General features: G+C 57.6%; 1 protein-coding gene across 1 annotated transcript in view; it reads right to left on the bottom strand.

Moving 5' to 3' along the window:
- Positions 1-225: 225 nt before the first annotated feature.
- The window catches only part of SEMA4B (semaphorin 4B), a gene marked incomplete at its 5' end in the record, with an annotated part of 44,849 nt that continues 24,815 nt past the window's right edge, over positions 226-20,259 (bottom strand). The window contains 13 exon segments of the mRNA XM_084869061.1: positions 226-1,872; positions 2,152-2,237; positions 3,057-3,223; positions 4,078-4,193; positions 4,297-4,507; positions 6,006-6,156; positions 6,258-6,439; positions 7,637-7,788; positions 7,976-8,089; positions 8,327-8,438; positions 9,400-9,498; positions 12,094-12,156; positions 12,368-12,531. Of these exon segments, the coding sequence (XP_084725187.1) occupies positions 1,139-1,872; positions 2,152-2,237; positions 3,057-3,223; positions 4,078-4,193; positions 4,297-4,507; positions 6,006-6,156; positions 6,258-6,439; positions 7,637-7,788; positions 7,976-8,089; positions 8,327-8,438; positions 9,400-9,498; positions 12,094-12,156; positions 12,368-12,531 (2,351 nt within the window). The 3' untranslated portion in view covers positions 226-1,138.

The following is a 20,259-nucleotide window of genomic DNA, read 5'->3' as shown; positions in this document are numbered from 1 at the left end:
ATATACATTTACACCTTTTTTTAAAAAAAGAATTTACTGTATGAGCATTTTTAAAATAATAAGAATTTTAAGAGTGAAATAAAAAACCCTGTTCCCTGTGCCCCGACCCCTGACCCGAACTGAACCCGGGACCCTTTGGTCTCCAGGCTGACGCCCTATCCACTGAGCCACACCCACACTGAGCCATGGCTTAGGTCAACAGTCCTTTAAGAGGAAGGGCCGCGATTCAATTTCAGATCCTTAGGTTTTATTTAAAATACAAAAAAACAAATGTAAAGTGCATCTGACTTAAAAAAAATATATAAAACCCACATAAAGTCAGGCCCTTGTGCTGGGCAGTGTCAAATCCCTTAGATCGGAGGCAGGTAAAGTGTGGGAGTGAAGGAGGGCTGGAGGGGGATACGGGACGAGGGAGAGGTTGGGGTGGACACTCGGATTTGAGTCTGGACAGAGGAAGGCAGCCAACCACAGTCTCTTCCTAGAATTCCGAGGGGAAGGTGAACGTCGTCGTTGTCGTAACTCCTGAGCTCACGATGCCTGCTGTCCCGTGGCCACGGCCTGATGCAGGCCGGAAAGGTCCAGAGATGGCCGGTGCCCAGGGCCCCGTGAGGGCCGGAGTAGCCCTCGGTCCCTGAGGTGACGGGATGGTGGCCCTAACCGCCTAGCCCATGGCCAAGCAGGAGCCACGGAGCCTGAGCCGGCCCCTGGCCCAGCAGCGCCTCGCTGCCCGTGGCAGCGGCATGAGGCCCGAGGTTCCCACCTCTGTCTGCACCCACCACGGCGGATGCTTTCCAAAGACCCCGAGGCTGGGGGGGGGCTGCGCGCTGGAGCGGCCGTGCTGCCCGCGGCCTTGTGCTGTCTCATTGTCATTTCACATTCTCAGTGGGGTTTTTTTTTTTTTTCTTTTTTACACAAAAGGCTCAGCTTACGTAAGGAGCACTGCTCTGCCCACTGAGGCAGGTGCCCGCACATCTTCCCGGGATCATGGCATCTGGGCTGGAGGGGCCTCACTCCTCCAAGGGCCGCCGGCCAGCTGGCGCCCCCCTGCTCCGGAGGGCTGGGCACAGCGCCGGGCACCGCCAAGAGCCGAAGTCCGGCCGGCCCCTCTGAGCATCCACGACCCTCTGCAGGTCGGCTGTCACACCACCGAGTCGCGGATCTCGGAGCCCAGGCGGACCCGGGGCCGGGGGCACACCGGGGACACCTCCACGAAGCTGTCGTGGATGCTCAGCGGCCTCTTCTCGGACTCGGTGAAGGCCTGCGGCCCCGGCGAGTTGTCCGACAGGGCCTGGTAGCCACGGTGGTCCGGCAGGATGCTCGGCGGGCCGACGCTGTTGAGCGGCCGGGTCTCGGGGGGCGCTGCCACCGGGTGGGTCTTGGGGTGCATGCTGGCGCGCTCCCCCTGCTTCAGGAACAGCTTCATGCCGTCGCGGTGCCGGTAGAGGAAGAACAGGATCACCAGCAGAACGACCAGCGCGAACAGCACGGTCATCACCAGGAACTCGGTCCAGTAGGACGGGCCCGCGCTCCGGCCCGCCTTGCCATGGGCCACGGGCGCGCTCACCCGCGACGTGTTGATGACGACGGGCCCTCGCCCCTGCCGCTCCGCCGCCGTGTCCAGCACCGCCGGGCAGTAGCTGGCCACCAGCTGCTGGAAGCCCCCCTCCAGCGACCAGCACTGGAACACGCCCAGCCCCTGCTGGCCGCCCACCAGCAGCAGGTCGCCCGTGGGCAGCACCCGGCAGGAGGCTGAGCCGTTGACGGGCAGCCCGTCGCGCAGCCAGCGCCGCGTCGCCAGGTTGGAGAGCAGCGGGCAGGCCAGGGTGTTCACCGTGTTGGGCTCCAGCGGGACTGGCTCGCACGGCTTCTCGCCTGCGGGCAGGGGAGGCGCGGGCATGAGGCCAAGGAGGGGGTGGAGGGGGGGGGGCTTGGCGGGCACCGCAGCCCCAGCTCACCCGCCTCCCGCTTGGGCAGTGCCCATCATGCTGTCACACAGTGGCAACGCCTGAGGGACTCCGGGGACTGGAACCTGCACTTCCCAGGCTGGAGGGTCGAGGACGGGAGGGCATTTATGGCGGTCGGGGCCTGGACTCAGGAGCCTTCTAAGCCACGGGGCCCCTGCCTCCCTCCATCCCCCGACGGGCACGTTACCTGCTGGAGCAGCCAACCGGGGCTTGACGAAGGAAGCGTTGCAGAGTTCCCTGGCGTTACCCCCTTCGATGTCCTGGACCCACCGCCTGAGGACCAGAGAGAGTCTGATAGGCCAGGGTGCCCCGTGCGTCTGCACCCCGATCCCCAGGGGCAGCCCTGGAGGCAAGGGCCGAGAGCTCAGGGACCACCAGGCCCAGAGCAGGGGAGAAAGGCAGGCCAGCACCTCCCCCGTTCCCCAGTATTTATTTCCAATAAAAGGTTCTGTAATACTCCCTAAGAAACAGGAAGGACACCTGGCTCTGTATGTATAAGCTTCGTGTGTGTCTCTTTTTAAAAAAAAAATAAATTTTGTTGATATTTTACAGAGAGGAAGGTAGAGGGATGGAGAGCTAGAAACATCGATGAGAGAGAAACATCGACCAGCTGCCTCCTGCACACCCCCACCCGGGACGTGCCCGCAACCAAGGTACATGCCCTCGACCGGAATCGAACCGGGGACCCCTCAGTCTGCAGGCCGATGCTCTATTCTAGGGGTGTCGAACTCAATCAGAGAAGGGGCCAAAATCTAAAATCCAGCCTAAATCGCGGGCCGAATGGTTTACTGAACAGTCATAAACTGACAATGTCATAAACTGACAGCGGAGTGCAGTGATGACAGCGCGGTGCGGGCCACATTGCAAGGCCTGGCGGGCTGGATTTGGCCCATGGGCCTTGTGTTTGACACATGTGCTCTATCCACTGAGTCAAACCGGTTTCGGCTCGGGCCTTTAGTTTTTAAAAAATAACAATTACACCAGGACAGTGGATGCCAATGAAGCTGCGCGGAGGGGGTCTCAGAGGGGCGGGGGAAGGCGCCCCCAGGCCGCACACAGGGATGGACGTGGGAAGGCCTGCTGGACTCTCACCTGGAGGCCAGCTGCTGGTGGAAGAGGCTGACAGGACGGCACCGGTTGCTGCTCCAGGCGCAGTAGGGGTCCCGGGCGAGGAGGCAGTCCCCGCAGCTCCGGTACAGGTCGCAGTTGGCCACGGGCACCTGGACTACCCCGGAGTGGGAGGCTGCGTACACCAGGCCCTGCCCAGACATGGGGATCAGAGCCAGGGCCACCCCAGAGCCCCTTTCCCAGGGCCTCCTCCCAGGCTCCCACTTTTTAAAAATACATTTTAGCCGAGACCGGTTTGGCTCAATGGATAGAGCATCGGCTTGGGGACTGAAGGGACCCGGGTTCGATTCCGGTCAAGGGCATGTACCTTGGTTGCGGGCATATCCCCAGTAGGGGGTGTGCAAGAGGCAGCTGATCGATGACTCTCTCATTGATGTTTCTAGCTTTCTATCTCTCTTCCTTCTTCTCTGTACAAAATCAATAAAATATATTAAAAGTACATTTTATTGATTTTTTTCTACAGAGAGGAAGGGAGAGAGATAGTTAGAAACATCGATCAGCTGCCTCCTGCACACCTCCCACCGGGGATGTGCCCGCAACCAAGGTCCATGCCCTTGACCGGAATTGAACCTGGGACCCTCCAGTCCGCAGACCGATGCTCTATCCACCGAGCCAAACTGGTTTGGCGCCCCTCACCCCCTCCTTTTTAAAAAATTTATTTTTAAATTCTCACCCATGGATATTTTTTCTATTGACTTTTAGAGAGAGTGGGAAGGGGAAGAGACAGAGAGAAACATCGATGTGAGAGACGCATCGACTGGCTGCCTCCTGCACGCACCCGGACCTGAGGGGCCTGAGCCCGGGAGGAGCCTGCAACCGAAGTACGTGCCCTTGACCGGAATCGCACCCGGGCCCCCTTCAGTCTGCAGGCCGATGCTCTATCCACTGAGCCAAACAGGCTAGGGCTCGGACACTAACTTTCTAAGAGCTTACCCACACAGGAGCACCCCACACGCCTCTGCCTCTGCCTCTGCCACCCGCTTACCCGGTGGGGGTCCAGGAGCAGGTTCTGCACGGGCTGCCCGGCCGGGAAGATCTGGAGTTCCTCGATGACGTGCAGGCCGGAGCCCACGTCCACCGCCTTGTGCAGCCGGCCGTCCTCTGCAGCAAGGACAGTGCTCAGGCCCCGGGCGGAGCCTGTGCCCACGCCCCACGCCCCTCGGCCACCCCCCGGCCCCCGGCCTGCCCGGCCGCAGACACTCACTGGTGCCCAGGAAGAGGACGTCGTAGGTGCGGTGCAGGCCGGCCACGCGGTGCACGGCCACGCGCTGGTAGCGGGCCTGCGGCTGCAGCAACAGCAGACGGCTGCGGACCTGCCCGTCCATCAGGAAGTGGTCCTTGAGGAAGTTGAGCACGCGGTCCGGGAGCTGCAGGGACGAGTGGATCCGCCTCTCCCGGGTGCTGTTGGTGATGCACTGAAGGGAGAAGGTGGTGGGGGCGTGAGGCCAGATCCTGCCGTCCACCCTCGGAGCCCGTGGCAGGTCTGAGGGGGCCGCAGGGCAGAGCCCAGGCTGTGGGCACCACCCAAGGGCCCCGCTGGCCAGGGTCCCTGCTCTGATGCTCCCAGCCCCGCCCCCAGGCCTCGAGCAGCAGCACCGCACCACCTGCTCTGTGAGCATCATCTGGCTGGCCAGGGGTCCCCGTGGCGCCCCCAGTTAGTGCCTCATTCTCTCTGTAAGAGCCCTAACGAGGACTTGGTACCCAGGAGTGACCCTCCACAGATGAGGCTCAAGGGCTGGAGATAAGCACCCGGTAGGGAAAAAAAAATAAATAAAAATAAAGCACACAGAAGGGCAACGCTGAAATGTGTTCCACACGCCCATGGCCTGGCTCAGGGCTGCTCTGGGGCAGCCCCTCGGGCGGGAAGGAAAGGAGAAAGAACTCCAGCCCGGCCAGCGTGGCTCAGTGGTCGAGCGTCAACCTAAGAACCAGGAGGTCACGGTTCGATTCCCGGTCAGGGCACACGCCCAGGTTGAAGGCTTGATCCCCAGTGTGGGGCGTGCAGGAGACGGCAGATCCAGGATTCTCTCTCATCAGTGATGTTTCTCTCTCTCTCCCTCTCCGTTTGAAATCAATAAAAATATATTTTTAAAAAGAAGAAAACTTTCTCAGATAAATATTACTCAGATAAATAAGGCGCTCACAGCCCAGGGGGAGGCCCCGTGAGCACACAAGGACAAAGGTACTGTGAGTGCCCTGACGGGGACACCCCTGCTGCCCTCCCGCCCCACCCCCCCAGCTTGGAAGGCATCCCACAGTCACGGTCACATCTAACCAGGTGGGACAAGCAGGCCTGGGCTTCTGTCCCTACTTTCTTTTTTTTTTTTCATTTTTTCTTTTTAAATATATTTTATTGATTTTTGACAGAGAGAAAAAGAGAGGGATAGAGAGTTAGAAAGATCGATGAGAGAGAATCATGGATCAGCTGCCTCTTGCACACCCCCCACTGGGGATGTGCCCGCAACCAAGGTACATGCCCTTGACCGGAATCGAACCCGGGACCCTTCAGTCCGCAGGCCGACGCTCTACCCACTGAGCCAAACCAGTTTCAGCTGTCCTCACTTTTTTTTCTTTTTTAAAAAAAATATATTTTATTGATTTTTTTTACAGAGAGGAAGGGAGAGAGATAGAGAGCTAGAAACGTCGATGAGAGAGAAACATTGATCAGTTGCCTCTTGCACACCCCCTATAAGGGATGTGCCCGCAACCAACGTACATGCCCTTGACCGGAATTGAACCTGGGACCTTTCAGTCCGCAGACCGACGCTCTACCACTGAGCCACTGGTTTTGGCTGTCCCCACTTTCAAGGTGAGAAAACAGACGTGACGGACTCGGAGGAGCCCAGTGACCCCAGGCTGGGAGAGGCCCCGTCCCCGCCAGGATCCCCGCCCAGCGCAGGGAGCAGGCCTCACCGAGCCGGGCCGGGGCGTGGGCACCTCGTAGGCCACGGTGTACCACTGCAGCGTCTCTCGGTTCACCGCCTTGTAGAAGCCGTCGAAGGCCCTCTGCACGTCCCTCATGCTGAAGACGCACACGGCGGAGCCCTCCGTGGTCCCTCGGTGCCTGCGAACGCCGGGGCTCAGGATGAGGCGGGCTCCCCACCACCACCCCACCACCACCCCTCGCCCTAACCCACCCACCCCCAGCCGGGCCCCGGGCCCTACCACTGGGACGTGAAGACCCCGTAGAAGAGGGTGTCCCGCCAGTCCTCGGGGCCGGGGCTCAGCGTGAAGACGTCCTGCAGCACGTTGAAGGGGAAGCCGTCGCCGGGCCGCAGGCACAGCAGCTGGGCCTTCAGGAAGGACGTCCAGCGCTGCTGCAGGATCCGCCCGCCGCCCTCGTCGCCCTGCGGGAGGGAGGGAGAGAGGCCGCTCAGGCACGGAGGTCGTAGGTCAGGGGCTGGGTGCTCCTCGCTGCCCCCTCCCCAACTATAGCTGGGACGGGGGGGGGGGGGGGGGGGGGGGGGGGGGCAAGCTACAGCCAGGCCGGAGCTCCGTTGAAAATCAAGAACGCCCACGCCCATCACATCCCCAGTAGGGGGCGTGCAGGAGGCAGCGGATGGATGTTTCTCTCTCACCAGTGTTTCTAGCTCTCCATCCCTCTCCTTTTCTCTCTGTAAAGAAACAAACAAAAAGAATAAATAGCCCTAGCCAGTTTGGCTCAGTGGATAGCGCGTCGGCCTGCGGGACTGAAGGGTCCCGGGTTCGATTCCGGTCAAGGGCGTGTGCCTTGGTTGCGGGCACATCCCCAGTAGGGGGTGTGCGGGAGGCAGCTGATCGATGTTTCTCTCTCATGGATGTTTCTTTTTTTTTTTAAATATATTTTTATTGATTTTTTTTTTTACAGAGAGGAAGGGAGAGGGATAGAGAGCTAGAAACACCCATGAGAGAGAAACATCGACCAGCTGCCTCCTGCACGCCCCTCACTGGGGATGTGCCCACAACCAAGGTACATGTCCTTGACCGGAATTGAACCTGGGACCTTTCAGTCCGCAGGCCAACGTTCTATCCACTGAGCAAACCGGTTTTGGCCTCATCATTGGTATGTTTCTAACTCTCTATCCCTCTCCCTTCCTCTCTGTAAAAATCAAATATATATATATATATATATATATATATATATATATATATATATATATATATATATATATATATAATACAGTAAGAGGTATTTTGATTTAAAGGCCCGTGAGCTAAGCCGTTCTCCCGGGAAGTTAAGAGAAGGTCACCGGCAGAAACCGGTTTGGCTCAGTGGATAGAGCGTCGGCTTGGGGACTCAAGGGACCCGGGTTCGATTCCGGTCAAGGGCATGTGCCTTGGTTGCGGGCACATCCCCAGTGGGGGTTGTGCAAGAGGCAGCTGATCGATGACTCTCTCTTATCGATGTTTCTAACTCTCTATCTCTCTCCCTTCCTCTCTGTACAAAATCAATAAAATATATTTAATTAAAAAAAAAAGAGAGAGGTCACCGAAGCAGGACCTCCCGGCGCTTCCTGACCCCAGACCGGTGGAGCCTTGGGGGGACTCTGGGCGGCCCCCCTCACCTTGCAGATGCGGGCGATGCGGGACACGATGGTGTTCTCGAAAAACTCGAACTCCTGGCCGGTCTCGCTGAAGAAGAAGTAGATCTTGTCGTCGTCCCCCTGCGCGCTGCCCACGCTCTCGGGAATGTAGGCCGAGGCCACGAACGCCGGGTCTGCGGGGGCCGGCAGGGAGCACAGAGTCAGCCCGGGCGTCCCGGACAGGACAGGCGAGGCTCTGTGCTCAGGCCTGGGGGGAGAACGGGGGGGGGGGGGGGGAGGGAGGAGGGAGAGGAGGACGGGGAGTGCCCTTCCCAGGGCCCCTGGGCCTGCCCTCGGGTGGGCGGTGCGGGGGGTCTGCACCTTGCAGCCAGTTGAGGGAGCCTTCGGTCTTGATGGGGCGGCGGCTGTGGCTCCGGGAGATGGCGGGGTCGTTCCCCTGGAAGTTGCCCACGGTCCCGGTGTAGAGCTCGCCATCTGCCAAGAACACATTGCCATGGCAACAGCCTCTTGGTGGGACCTTCCCCCCTAACCCCACCATAGGCCTGCAATGACCCTGGTCCCGCCCACTTCCCTCAGGTGCACAGAGGAGGGAGCAGGAACCCCAGGGCAGCTCAGGGTCACACATGCACATCACACACACACACACACACACACACACACACACACAAGCCACGGAGCCTCCCCAAGGCCATCCGGCCCCCCCGTACTCACCAACCATGAGGGCCGTGGACTTGAAATTGGGGTCAAAGGGGCAACGGCCCTTGCCATCTTCCAGGAGCACTTTCCCCGCCTCATCCTGTGCCAGCGTGAAGTTCTCCACACTCTGGGGGGGGGGGGGGCAGGCGGGGGGAGGAGGTCAGGGGCACACCAGGGCAGGGGTGTGCTCTGCAGGAAAGGCGGGGGATGCTGGGAAAGACAACTCGGAGGGGGAGGGGGAGGGGGTGGGGGGGCAGAGGTCAGGCAGACTGTCCTCCCCATCCTAGTGCTCAGGGCACAATGCCGGCATCATCTGGCTGTGAGCCCTGCAGTGGGCGCCAGAAGTCCCAGGTGGCAGAGGGGAGACGAGGCTTAGAAAGACGTGAGCCAGCCCTAGCCGGTGTGGCTCAGTGGATAGAGCGGCAGCCTGTGGACCAAAAGGTCCCGGGTTCAATTCTGGTCAAGGGCACGTGCTCAGGTTGCGGGGCTCAATCCCCAGTAATGAGCGTTCAGGAGGCAGCCGATCAATGATTCTCTCTCATCACTGATATTTCTCTCTCTCTCCTTCTCCCTTCCTCTCTGAAATCAATAAAAATACTACTTTAAAAAAATATTTTTTTAAATTGATTTTTCACAGAGAGGGATAGAGAGTCAGAAACATCGATGAGAGAGAAACATCCATCAGCCGTATCCTACACACCTCCCAATGGGGATGTGCCCACAGCCAAGGTACATGCGGAATCGAACCCGGGCCCTTTCAGTCCGCAGGCCGATGCTGTACCCACTGAGCCACACCGGTTTCGGTAAAATACCTTTTTTTTTTAAAAAAAAGAAGAAATATATGAGCCAGGAAGGGGCAGTGCCATGATGTAAACCCAGATATGTCTGATTCCAGGTTGGTACTCCAAGCCAGAGCCTCCGCTAAGGTGTATGGCGGGGGGGGGGTGGGGGGGGGGGCAGAGACACATGGGTGTGAGGGGGTGAGGAGGGTGTACAAGGCGGGCTGTAAGGACTCGGCAGGGTGTGAGCTGTGGGTCAGCGGGGAGATTCGGGGCCTGCAAGGCGGGGGAAGGGGGACGGGCACTCACGATGTAGGCACAGAGGGGGCTGAAGGCCCCGGTGCCGCAGGTGAACAGGTGGCTGCTGTTGAGGGGCAGGAGGATCTTGACATAGTTCTGGCAGTCACGCTGGGGAGAGACGGGCAGGATGTCATGCTCAAGCCAGCCACCAGGGGGCACCCCTGAGACCCAAGGCCAGGGCTGGGGCGGGGGATGAGGCCTCAAATCAGGGACCACACACGGGTGTAGGTGGGACCTCGGGGCTCAGCCAGCTCTGTGGTCAGCAGCCTTTAGTTCCGGCTGGGGTCTGGCACGGAAGTGCCCCCTCTTGGGCTGCCTTGGCCCCTGAAGGTCCTCACTGCAAACGGATGGTCCCTCCCAGGCCACAGGGCAAGGAAGCCACAGCCCAGAGCAGGAGACCCTGGGCCTGAGGCCCGGCCCCAGACTCACGGGCAGCCACCGAGAGTGCGTCTAACAGAAGGTAACCAGACGTCCCGCTTTTGGCGGGACAGTCCCGATTTCTAACAATGTGTCCCGCGCCGCGAAGCGTTTTAAAAAAGTCCCGGTTTTTGGAAAGAATGCACGACAAACTAGGGAACAGCGGGAGAACGGGAAGGGAATAGGTGTTCGGCGGCCATGTGGCTATGTAGCCAGGATATGAGTTTTATATTATTTTTGTTAATTTTATAATTTATAACGTTAAACTTTAATCATAACAAAATAACGGTTGAGAACTGATTATCAAGAACTGCTTATCCAAGTTGGCATGGTTGATTTCAGTGGTTAGAATTCACTCAAATGGGAAATATGCCAAAGAATAAAATAATACTATACATAATTTTTTTTAATTTATTGTATTTGTAAATGGTACTCAGGTTGAAATTTTTAAAAAAATATATTACAATACTATTTTTGCGTTCTATGAAAAATTTTGTTGCTCCATATAGACCAAATTTTTAGTCAAGATCCCCACCCCCCCCACCCCCACCCCCATCAATGGTTGTCCCGCTTTACCAATGTTAAAATCTGGTCACTTTAATCTAATACCGTCTCCCATCCGCCCTCTGATAGCTCCCCACACGCTTCTCCTCCGAGGTCTCTCCTTTTCATTCATGGCAACTCCATCCTCTCGGCTGCCGAGGCCCCAAACCTCCCAGCCAGCCTCAAATTCCCACCTGGCACCCCGGCATTCCCCATCAGGAGACCCCCACAATGCACCGGGAGTCTGACCATGTCTCCCTCCCTGGTCCAGGCCCCCCAGCACCTCCCCTCCCTCGCTGGTTTCCCTCCCTCTGTCCTCCCATCACTCCTGACAAACGCCAGGCCGGGCCACTCCAGGGTCAAACCCACAGGCCCGCTGTTCCTCCTCCGCGCACCCCAAGGTCAGCTCCCTCACTGCCTTCTCCTCTCGGCTCGGATGTCACTCTTTCTGAAGGGCGCGTGTAACCTGACTACCTTTCCAACGGACTGATTTTTTTGCTCGCTGTTCTCCTCTTTCACAACGAAGTCTCCAGTGTCTAAAAGCACCTGGGCTTTACAAAGCAAGTGCGGCCCAGCCAGTGTGGCTCAGTGGCTTGAGCATCGACCTACGATCGAGGCCTGGTCAAGGGCGCATGCCCAAGGTTGTGGGCTGGATCCCCAGTGGGGGGCGTGCAGGGAGCCGATCAATGATTCTCTCTCATCACTGGTATTTCTCTCTCCCTCTCCAAAATCAATTATATATAACATATATATATATATTTATTGATTTCTTACAGAGTGGAAGAGAGAGGGATAGAGAGTTAGAAACATCGATGAGAGAGAATCACCAATCAGCTGCCTCTTGCACACCCCCTACTGGGATGTGCCCGCAACCAAGGTACATGCCCTTGACCGGAATCGAACCTGGGATCCTTCAGTCCACAGGCCGACGCACTATCCACTGAGCCAAACTGGTTTCAGCTAACTTTTTTTTTTTTTAAAGATACTATGTGCTGAATGGGAGAAGTCAGGATGTCAGCACTTGAACTTGAGTCTTGATGCCAAGCCCGGCCCTCTTTTGCCATCATCTTAGCTGCTCCTGCTTCACTCAGGACCAGCGGCCTCTGGGGATAACAGGGAGTCCTCCAGAAGAACCCCAGGGACTGGATGAGACCCGCACCCACTGGTCCGGCCAAAACCAAACCGGGACCTGTCAGACCTGCCACGTGAGGCGCCAACTGCAGAGGGACCCGACCGCTGTCCCACCCAGCAGCTGCTCCTGACGGAAGCCCACGTCTACCCGGCACTTCCTTTGTGCCGGTGCCTTATTGGATCCTCACTCATGGTGGGTACCGTGAGACAGGCATCACTAAACCCCATTTTATTTACTTTTATTTCTTAATATATTTTTTTATTGATTGCAGAAAGCAAATATCCCGCACGCCCCACCACCGGGGGATCAAGCTTGCAACCCAGGCATGCGCCCTGGCCAGGAATTAAACCACGACTTCCGGGTTTAGTGCTCAACCGCTGAGCCACACCGGCCGGGGCTACTATACCCATTTTACAGATGGGAACACCAAGGCCCGGAGCGGCCAATCTACCGGTGCAAGACTCAAGAGCCAGATCTGGCCACCTCAGAAGGTTTATGCCCGCCCACCGCAGCCGGCTGCACCTGCTCCCACTCCTGCTTCCGTCCCCGGGTCCGGGACAGCCGCCCTCTATCCCACCTGCAGCCCAGGCCGCCGTCAGGGGCCGGCTCACCTGTGGGTCCTTGCCCTTGAAGCTGCACTGGTACTTCCTCTCGGCATCTGCACTCCACAGCAGCTGGGGAATGAGGCAGCAGGTAAGCGTGCATGGAGGGATGGAGGGATGGAGGGTCCAACACGCCCCCCCACACACACACCCCACCCAACTCCTTCCCCCTCTCTGTTCGCATCATCCCGGGACCCAGGAGATGTCAGTCTCCCAGTTCGCCTTCCCCACTGCCACCCTCTGCCCAGCTTGCCCAGCCCCGGGGGCGGGCGTCGTCTCTCACCTCCTGGTACTCCCCGCCCGGCAGGAAGCTGGCGCTGCTGTTGAGCGCAAACAGGGCCTCCCGGGCCCCCACGTACAGGGTCCCGCCGTCGCGGCTCAGCAGAAGGGCCGTGTAGTTGGAGACGTTTTCGGCTTGGAATCTGAAGACTGGTCGCTCCTCAGAGTCTGGGGAGAGGAAGGTGGGCGTTAGCAGGGGGGCCACCTCTACGACAAAACCCCGTTTCTAGCCGAAACCGGTGTGGCTCAGTGGATAGAGCGTCGGCCTGCGGATTGAAGGGTCCCAGGTTCGATTCCGGTCAAGGGCATGTATGTACTTTGGTTGCGGGCACATCCCCGGTGGGGGGTGTGCAAGAGGCAGCAGCTGATCGATGTTTCTCTCTCACTCACTGATGTTTCTAACTCTCTATCCCTCTCTCTTCCTCTCTGTAAAAAAAATCAATAAAATATATTTAAAAAACAAACAAACAAAAAAACCCGCTTCTAGAACAGCCAACACAGGCCAGCGAGGCAGGGGTTAGCAAGGGACCGAGGACCAGGGATCAGGCTTACAGGGAGTGGTGTTCCTGCCTCGCAAAAATTATGCAAGAAACAAAGGCACGAAGGTGAACGGAAAAGAATGTTAATTAGATATATATTTTAAAATCAAAACAACCTCCATGTCCCCAGCACAAGGGGCTGGAAGTGAACATCAATCCTCATCCTTCACGGGGCAGAACACAGCAGCTGGGAGAAATGATGCTTTTTTAGAAGCCCCAGAAAAAAGAGCAACGCTTCATAAGAAAGGCATGGTCAAACTACCACGGGAACTGCCCTAGCCGGTTTGGCTCAGTGGATAGAACGGACCGAAGGGTTCTGGGTTCGATTCCGGGCCAAGGGCACGGACCTCGGTCGCAGGCTCGTGCAGGAGGCAACCCATCGATGTGTTTCTCTCACATCGGTGTTTCTCTCTGTCTCTCCCTCTCTCTTCCACTCTCCCTAAAAATCAATGGAAAAATATCCTTGGGTGAGGATTAAACAAACAAACAAACAAAAATAACATACAAAAAAAAAAACAAAAAAAAAAAACCAGCCCTGGCTGGTTTGGCTCAGTAGATAGAGCGTCGGCCTGCGGACTGAAGGGTCCCGGGTTCGATTCCGGCCAAGGGCATGCACGTTGGTTGCGGGCACATCCTCAGTGGGGGGTGTGCAGGAGGCAGCTGATCGATGTTTCTCTCTCATTGATGTTTCTAACTCTTTCTCCCTTCCTCTCTGTAAAAAATCAATAAAATATATATTTTTTTAAAATATATTTTATAGATTTTTTACAGAGGAAGAGAGAGAGATAGAGAGCTAGAAACATCGATGAGAGAGAGACATCGGTCAGCTGCCTCTTGCACACCCCCCACTGGGGATGTGCCCGCAACCAAGGTGCATGCCCTTGACCGGAATAGAACCCGGGGCCCTTCAGTCCACAGGCCGAGGCTCTATCCACTGAGCCAAACCAGTTTTGGCAATAAAATATATATATATATTTAAAAAAAAAAAAATAAAATAACAAATCAGGAGTTCAGACTCTAGGAGCAGAGACCTGGGTTCAAATCCCGCCCCTGGCACGCACGCGCCCTCGGCCGCCAGGACAAGCCACTTACCAGCCTCACTTTCCTTATCTGCAAAGTGGGGGTAATAGCACCTCGCCTCACGGGCTTGTTATGAGAAGGGGCGAGATTACGTGTGTAAATAACAACACACGTAATGAGCCCCGTTTGCTGACTGCTGTCTCCCAGCGGCGGCGTGCACGCTACCCGCCCTGTGCTGGCGCGGCGTCTGGCACACGACCAGCGCTCGCTGGAGAGGATCAAAAACAAAAGCCCAGGGCCCTGCAGGAAAATCCAGCCCGGTGAGCACCCCCGGGGAGCAGGGCGGGGGTGGGGGTGGGGGTGGGGGGCAGGGAGGCGAGGAGCAGCGCCTCCCTCATCCTCCTGCATAATTAAAACACTGGCGCCCGGCGATGCCAACCCAGGCCTGCACCTGGTCACACGGAGCCCAGGCCGGTCTCAGGGCATCCGCTCCGAGGCCGAGAGATGCCAGCCTCACGTGTGTGTGTGCGTGTGTGTGCGTGTGTGTGCGTGTGAGCTGGTCCTGGCTCCGTGTGATGGTCTGAGTGATGGTCTCCCCCAAGTGGCCAGTGCCCGGGTCCCCTCCAGAGTCACAGCCCAGACGTCTGTGTGGGCCCTGCCTGAGCTTGCCCGTGTGTGTGTGTGTGTGTGTGTGCGCGCGTGTGTGTGTGTCTGCCTGAGCCCCACCGCAGGGCTTGTCTGTGCTTGTGTGCTCGCTCCGGGGTGCTGTTTGTGCAGAGGTGACAGGGATGGGGTGCTCGGGCACTCGGCTCCCCGGGCATGCTGGCAGATCTTGGGGTAGCTCTTTAGCTGCTGCGCTGTTTTTTGTTGTTGTTGTTTTTAAAAAAAATATTTTTTTAATATATATTTTATTGAGTTTTTTTTTTACAGAGAGGAAGAGAGAGGGATAGAGAGTTAGAAACATCGATGAGAGAGAGCCATCGATCAGCTGCCTCTTGCACACCCCCTACTGGGGATGTGCCCGCAACCAAGGTCCATGCCCTTGACCGGAATCGAACCCGGGACCTTTCAGTCCCCAGGCCGATGCTCTATCCACTGAGCCAAACCAGTTTCGGCTTAAAAATATTTTTATTGATTTTTTACAGAGAGGAAGAGAGAGGGATAGAGAATCAGAAACATCGATGAGAGAGAATCATCGATTGGCTGCCTCCTGCACACCCCCCACTGGGGATGTGCCCACAACCAAGGTCCATGCCCTTGACCGGAATCGAACCTGGGACCTTTCAGTCCCCAGGCTGACGCTCTATCCACTGAGCCTTGTGTGGTGGCGGGTGCCTTGCCGGGCCATCCTCACCCGCTAGCTACCAGCAGGTCAGTCCGGCACCGAGAAGGCCAGGCCGAAACCTTTGCGTCCATCCTGCAGACCGGAGCCGGGGCGGGGGGAGGCCGGATGGGGGTGACAGGAAGCAGGGCATGTCAGAGACACCGGCGGGGCCCACTCCCCGACTCCGGACCGGTATCAGCAGGAAGTGATGCGGAGATGGCTCAGTCCCCAGCCTCATCCAGAGGCTCACCTGCCCCTGTGTGACTCAGCCGGAAGTGGGGAGACTCTGGAGTGAGCTGGGAATAGGATGGGCACTGCCCACACCCCGGGAGGTCCTGCCCAGGCCAGCAGCAGGGCTGTGACTCAGAGCCCCACCCCACCTTTCTCCTCTCGGTGGCTCCTGGCACCTCCCGGCTGACCTGGCCCTGGCATCCCGCCCTCCACAGGCCCCGGCAGGAGGAGGCCGGTGGCAGGTACCAGCCTCCAGGGCGGGCAGAGCCCGGAAGGGTCCCCAGCAGGGGATGGCAGCCCCTTCTCCCTCAGCTGGAACCTGGGCCCCACAACCTTCCGGGGGGGCCTCCCAGATGCTCAGCGGGCACACCTGCTCCCTAGGACTCACTCTGGACTCTTGGACCCGCCGTGCCAGGGCGGGGGTGCTGACTCAGCAACGGATGAAGGCAGCCCGCGACCCAGACACACGTCCTGCCCGCTGCACCGCCCCGGCGCTGGGCAGGGCAGCCTGCGGGGCCCGAGGCAGTGGGCACAGTCTGCCCTCACCAGACCAGAGCCAGGCAGAGTCCCCAACAGGGAAGCGGGCGCTGGGGGGCTGGGCTAAAAGACATGGATCCCAGCGCACGGCAACCAGCATTCCGGGGCAGATATACAAAGGTCCCTGCTTGCCGAAACCGGTGTGGCTCAGTGGATAGAGCGTCGGCCTGCGGACTCAAGGGTCCCAGGTTCGGTTCCGGTCGAGGGCATGTACCTTGGTTGAGGGCACATCCCCAGTAGGGGGTGTGCAGGAGGCAGCTGATCGATGTTCCTAACTCTCTATCCCTCTCCCTTCCTCTCTGTAAAAAAAATCAATAAAATGTATTAAAAAAGAAAAGAAAAAAAAAGGTCCCTGCTATTGCCCCCACCAAGCAGGCCCTGCCAGCACCCCCAGGTGGCCCAGCCCCCTTCCCGGCCCTCCCTGTGCCCATCTGGCCAGGGCATCCTCACCCACGACTTGTCATGAGCCCCATCACCTAGGAGCCTGCTCTCCCACCTGCCCACCCAGGACCCTCCTCGGGGGAGGGGGGGCTGACAGCTTCATGACCCCTCTCTCCTGACGTCTCCTCTTTCCCTAAGAAAACTGGGGGGCCCCCCGGGCATAAACGCTCCACTTCCCACGGCTCCCCGACTCCGCAGAGCCGAGCTCTGCGCCACTGACCGCTGCCTCACAGAAAGCGGGTTCTCCCTGCAATATTTACCCCAGAAACATGCGAGCCTCCCTCCCTCCCCAGCTTTCTCAGCCACAACCCTTCCGAGAGAGAGAGAGAGAGAGAGAGAGAGAGAGAGAGAGAGAGAGAGAGAGAGAGAGGGAGGGAGAGCCAGCGGGCGCCATCTCCATCTCCGTCCTCCCTCTCACTGCAGCCAGGCCTCCACCGGCCCCGCCACACACGCCAGGACCCACGGCCAGAGCCCAGGCGCCCGGGGCCACGGCCTCCGTGGCACGTGGCACGTGGCCGTGGCCCCGTGGAGGCCCCCTGTCCTTGGGTGTCTGCCACACCAGCCTCAAGGTCACTTCCTGTCCCCGACACACACACACCCCTGGGCCACCCTCCCTCCCGCCAAGAGCTAAGGCCCTGCGGCAGCACTTCCTAAGCACGCGGAGTGACCAGCGCCTGGCAAGGTCCTGGCAAGGTCGCCGTGACACAGGCATCACCACCTGCATTTTTCAGAGGACAAGGGCTCAGGCACGAGGCAGGTCACGTGCGCGGCTGCCCGGCTGGAAAAGTGGGGGAGCCGGGCTTCGAACCCGGGCTGCTGGGTCCAGGGCTGTGGTCCAACCACCTTGCAGCCTCTCCAGGGTTTGCTTTTTAATATATATATATATATATATATATATATATATATATATATATATATATTGATATTTTACAGAGAGGAAGGGAGAGGGATAGAGAGTTAGGAACATCGATGAGAGAGAAACATCCATCATCTGCCTCCTGCACACCCCCTACTGGGGATGTGTCCGCAACCAAGGCACATGCCCTTGACCGGAATCGAACCCGGGACCTTTCAGTCCGCAGGCCGACGCTCTATCCACTGAGCCAAACCGGTTTTGGCTTTTTAAAAATATATATATATATTATTGATTTTTTACAGAGAGGAAGGGAGAGGGAGAGAGAGTTAGGAACATCGATGAGAGAGAAACATCCATCAGCTGCCTCCTCCTGCACCCCCCCCACTGGGGATGTGCCCGCAACCAAGGTACACGCCCTTGACTGGAATCGAACCTGGGACCCTTCAGTCCACAGGCCGAGGCTCTATCCACTGAGCCACACCGGTTAGGGCTCCAGGGTTTGCTTTTTTTTCTAAAGTATTTTTCTTTATTGATTCCAGGGAGGAAGGGAAAGGGAGAAGGAAAAGAGAGAGACATCGATGATGAAAGAGAATCATGGATCGGCTGCCTCCTGCACACCCAACCCTGGGGATGGAGCCTGCAACCTGGGCCTGTGCCCCTGACTGGGAATCAAACTGTGGCCTCCTGGTTCCTGGCTCGATACTCAAACCACTGAGCCACACTGGCTGGGCTCCAGGGTTCGCTCTTGAATGCCCTTGTTCCCTGGCTCCTGCCCTTGGCCCCAGGGTCCCCGCACCCATGCCCAGTGCTTCACTGACCCGGACGCTGGCGACTCCCAAGGCTCTTCATCCAATCAAGTCCTTCCTCCGACATGCCACTGCGGGGGTCCCTCCCTCCTGCCCCCCGCTACGGCCTGGGGTCTCCGGGCACCACACACCTAGCTGCAGACCTTGCCCTGTCTGTCCTTCCTCCCTCCCTCCCTGCCACCCAAGGACATCCAGTCCCCAATCAAATCCTGCCCGTGTTTCCTGCTCAGCGCTTGCCAAATGTATTCTCATCACTGTGCCCCAAATCTCCACGGGCCGAACCCGGCCAGCACCCCCACTCCGACCCCAACCTCTGCAGCAGCCTCGCCCAGCTGGCTCTGCCCCCAGCCCCGCGGCTCTGCCGAGAGGGCTTCTGGGTAAACCCTCAACCGTGCCCCCCTGTCCAAGCCCCTGACTCACCAGCCCTTGTATGTCCCCCTCCCGTTTCTTGCTTTCTTTCTTTCTTTTTTTAAAAAAATATATTTTATTGATTTTTTTTTACAGAGAGGAAGAGAGAGGGATAGAGAGCCAGAAACACTGATGAGAGAGAAACATCGACCAGCTGCCTCTTGCACACCCCCTTCTGGGGATGTGACTGCAACCAAGGTACATGCCCTTGACCGGAATCGAACCCGGGACCTTTCAGTCTGCAGGCCGATGCTCTGAGCCAAACCAGTTTTGGCCCTCTCCCGTTTCAACTCAGTGACACCAAGGTCCAATTTCCTCTCTCGGTCTTTGCTCAGGCAGCGCCCCCACCTGGAAGGCCCTTCCTTTTTCTTTTAAAAATACTTTTACTGTTTTCAGAGAGGAAGGGAGAGGGAGAGAGAGAGAGAGAAACATCAATGATGAGAGAGGATCAAGGATCGGCTGCCTTCTGCACGCCCCACACTGGGGATCGAGCCCACAACCTGGGCATGTGCCCTGAATGGGAATTGAACCGTGACCTCCTGGTTCATAGGTCGATGCTCAACCGCTGAGCCACACTAGCCAGGCATGAATGACCTACTCCTACTCATTGGTCAAGACTCAGTTTCTTCTACTCCATGAGGCCTTCCTGAGTCCCCAGCTGGGCAAGGGCCCCTCTCTGCGCCCCCATTTACCCTGTACCCCTCCCTGATGATGGACTTTCTAGCTATTCCACGAAGCTGACTGCGCCTTGAGGCCCAACTATCTTATTCCTACTTATAGCCCACTAGAGCCCTGGTGTGCGAAATTCGTGCACCGGTGGGGTGGCTAGGCCTGGCTGGCCATCAGGGCCGATCAGGTTCCCCACCTCACCCCCTCCTCCTTCCCTTAGTCTACTGTCACCCACCTCCAGTTCCCCGACCCAGCCGGGGGTGGGGGTGGGGGTAGCTCCGATCAGGCAATTGGCACCTGCTGGCCGGGGGAGGAACTAGAATAGGGGTGTCGAACTCAATCAGAGAAGGGGCCAAAATCTAAAATCCAGCCTAAATCGCGGGCCGAATGGTTTACTGAACAGTCATAAACTGACAGCGGAGTGCAGTGATGACAGCGCGGTGCGGGCCACATTGCAAGGCCTGGCGGGCTGGATTTGGCCCACAGGCCTTGTGTTTGACACATGTGAACTAGAATGTTGTCCAGCAGGCCCTATCAGCAATTGGGGCCTGTGGGCTTAGGCACCTCCTGCGTTGAGTGTCTGCCCCCTGGTGGTCAGTGTGTATCATAGTGACTGGTCCTTGTGGTCTTTCTGTCATAACAGTCACTGTAGGCTTTTATATATAAAGATAAATATTTGTATCATTTGACCAGGTGAGTTCCAAGGAGTTATTCGATTTGATAAACATCTGTTGATTGAATGAATGACTGACAAGAGTCCTAAGTCCCAATCCGGATGCTCTGATCCAGGAAGGCATCCTGGCCCTAGCAGTATGGCTCAGTGGATAGAGCACTGGCCTATGAACTGAAGGGCACCGGGTTTGATTCCGGTCAAGGATACATGCCTGGGTTGTGGGCTTGATTCCCAGTAGGGGGCATGCAGGAGGCAGCTGATCCATGATTCTCTCTCATCATGGATGTTTCTAGCTCTCTTTTCTTCTCCCTTCCTTTCTGAAATCAATTAAAAGATCTCTTTTTTAAAAGTGGGGGGGGGCAGTCTGGAGACCCTGAGGCCTCACGCTCACA

Source organism: Pipistrellus hanaki (assembly GCF_964339955.1).
Source record: "Pipistrellus hanaki genome assembly, chromosome: 21".
Taxonomy (NCBI): Eukaryota; Metazoa; Chordata; class Mammalia; order Chiroptera; family Vespertilionidae; genus Pipistrellus; species Pipistrellus hanaki.
This window is presented reverse-complemented; position numbering and strand designations above follow the sequence as displayed.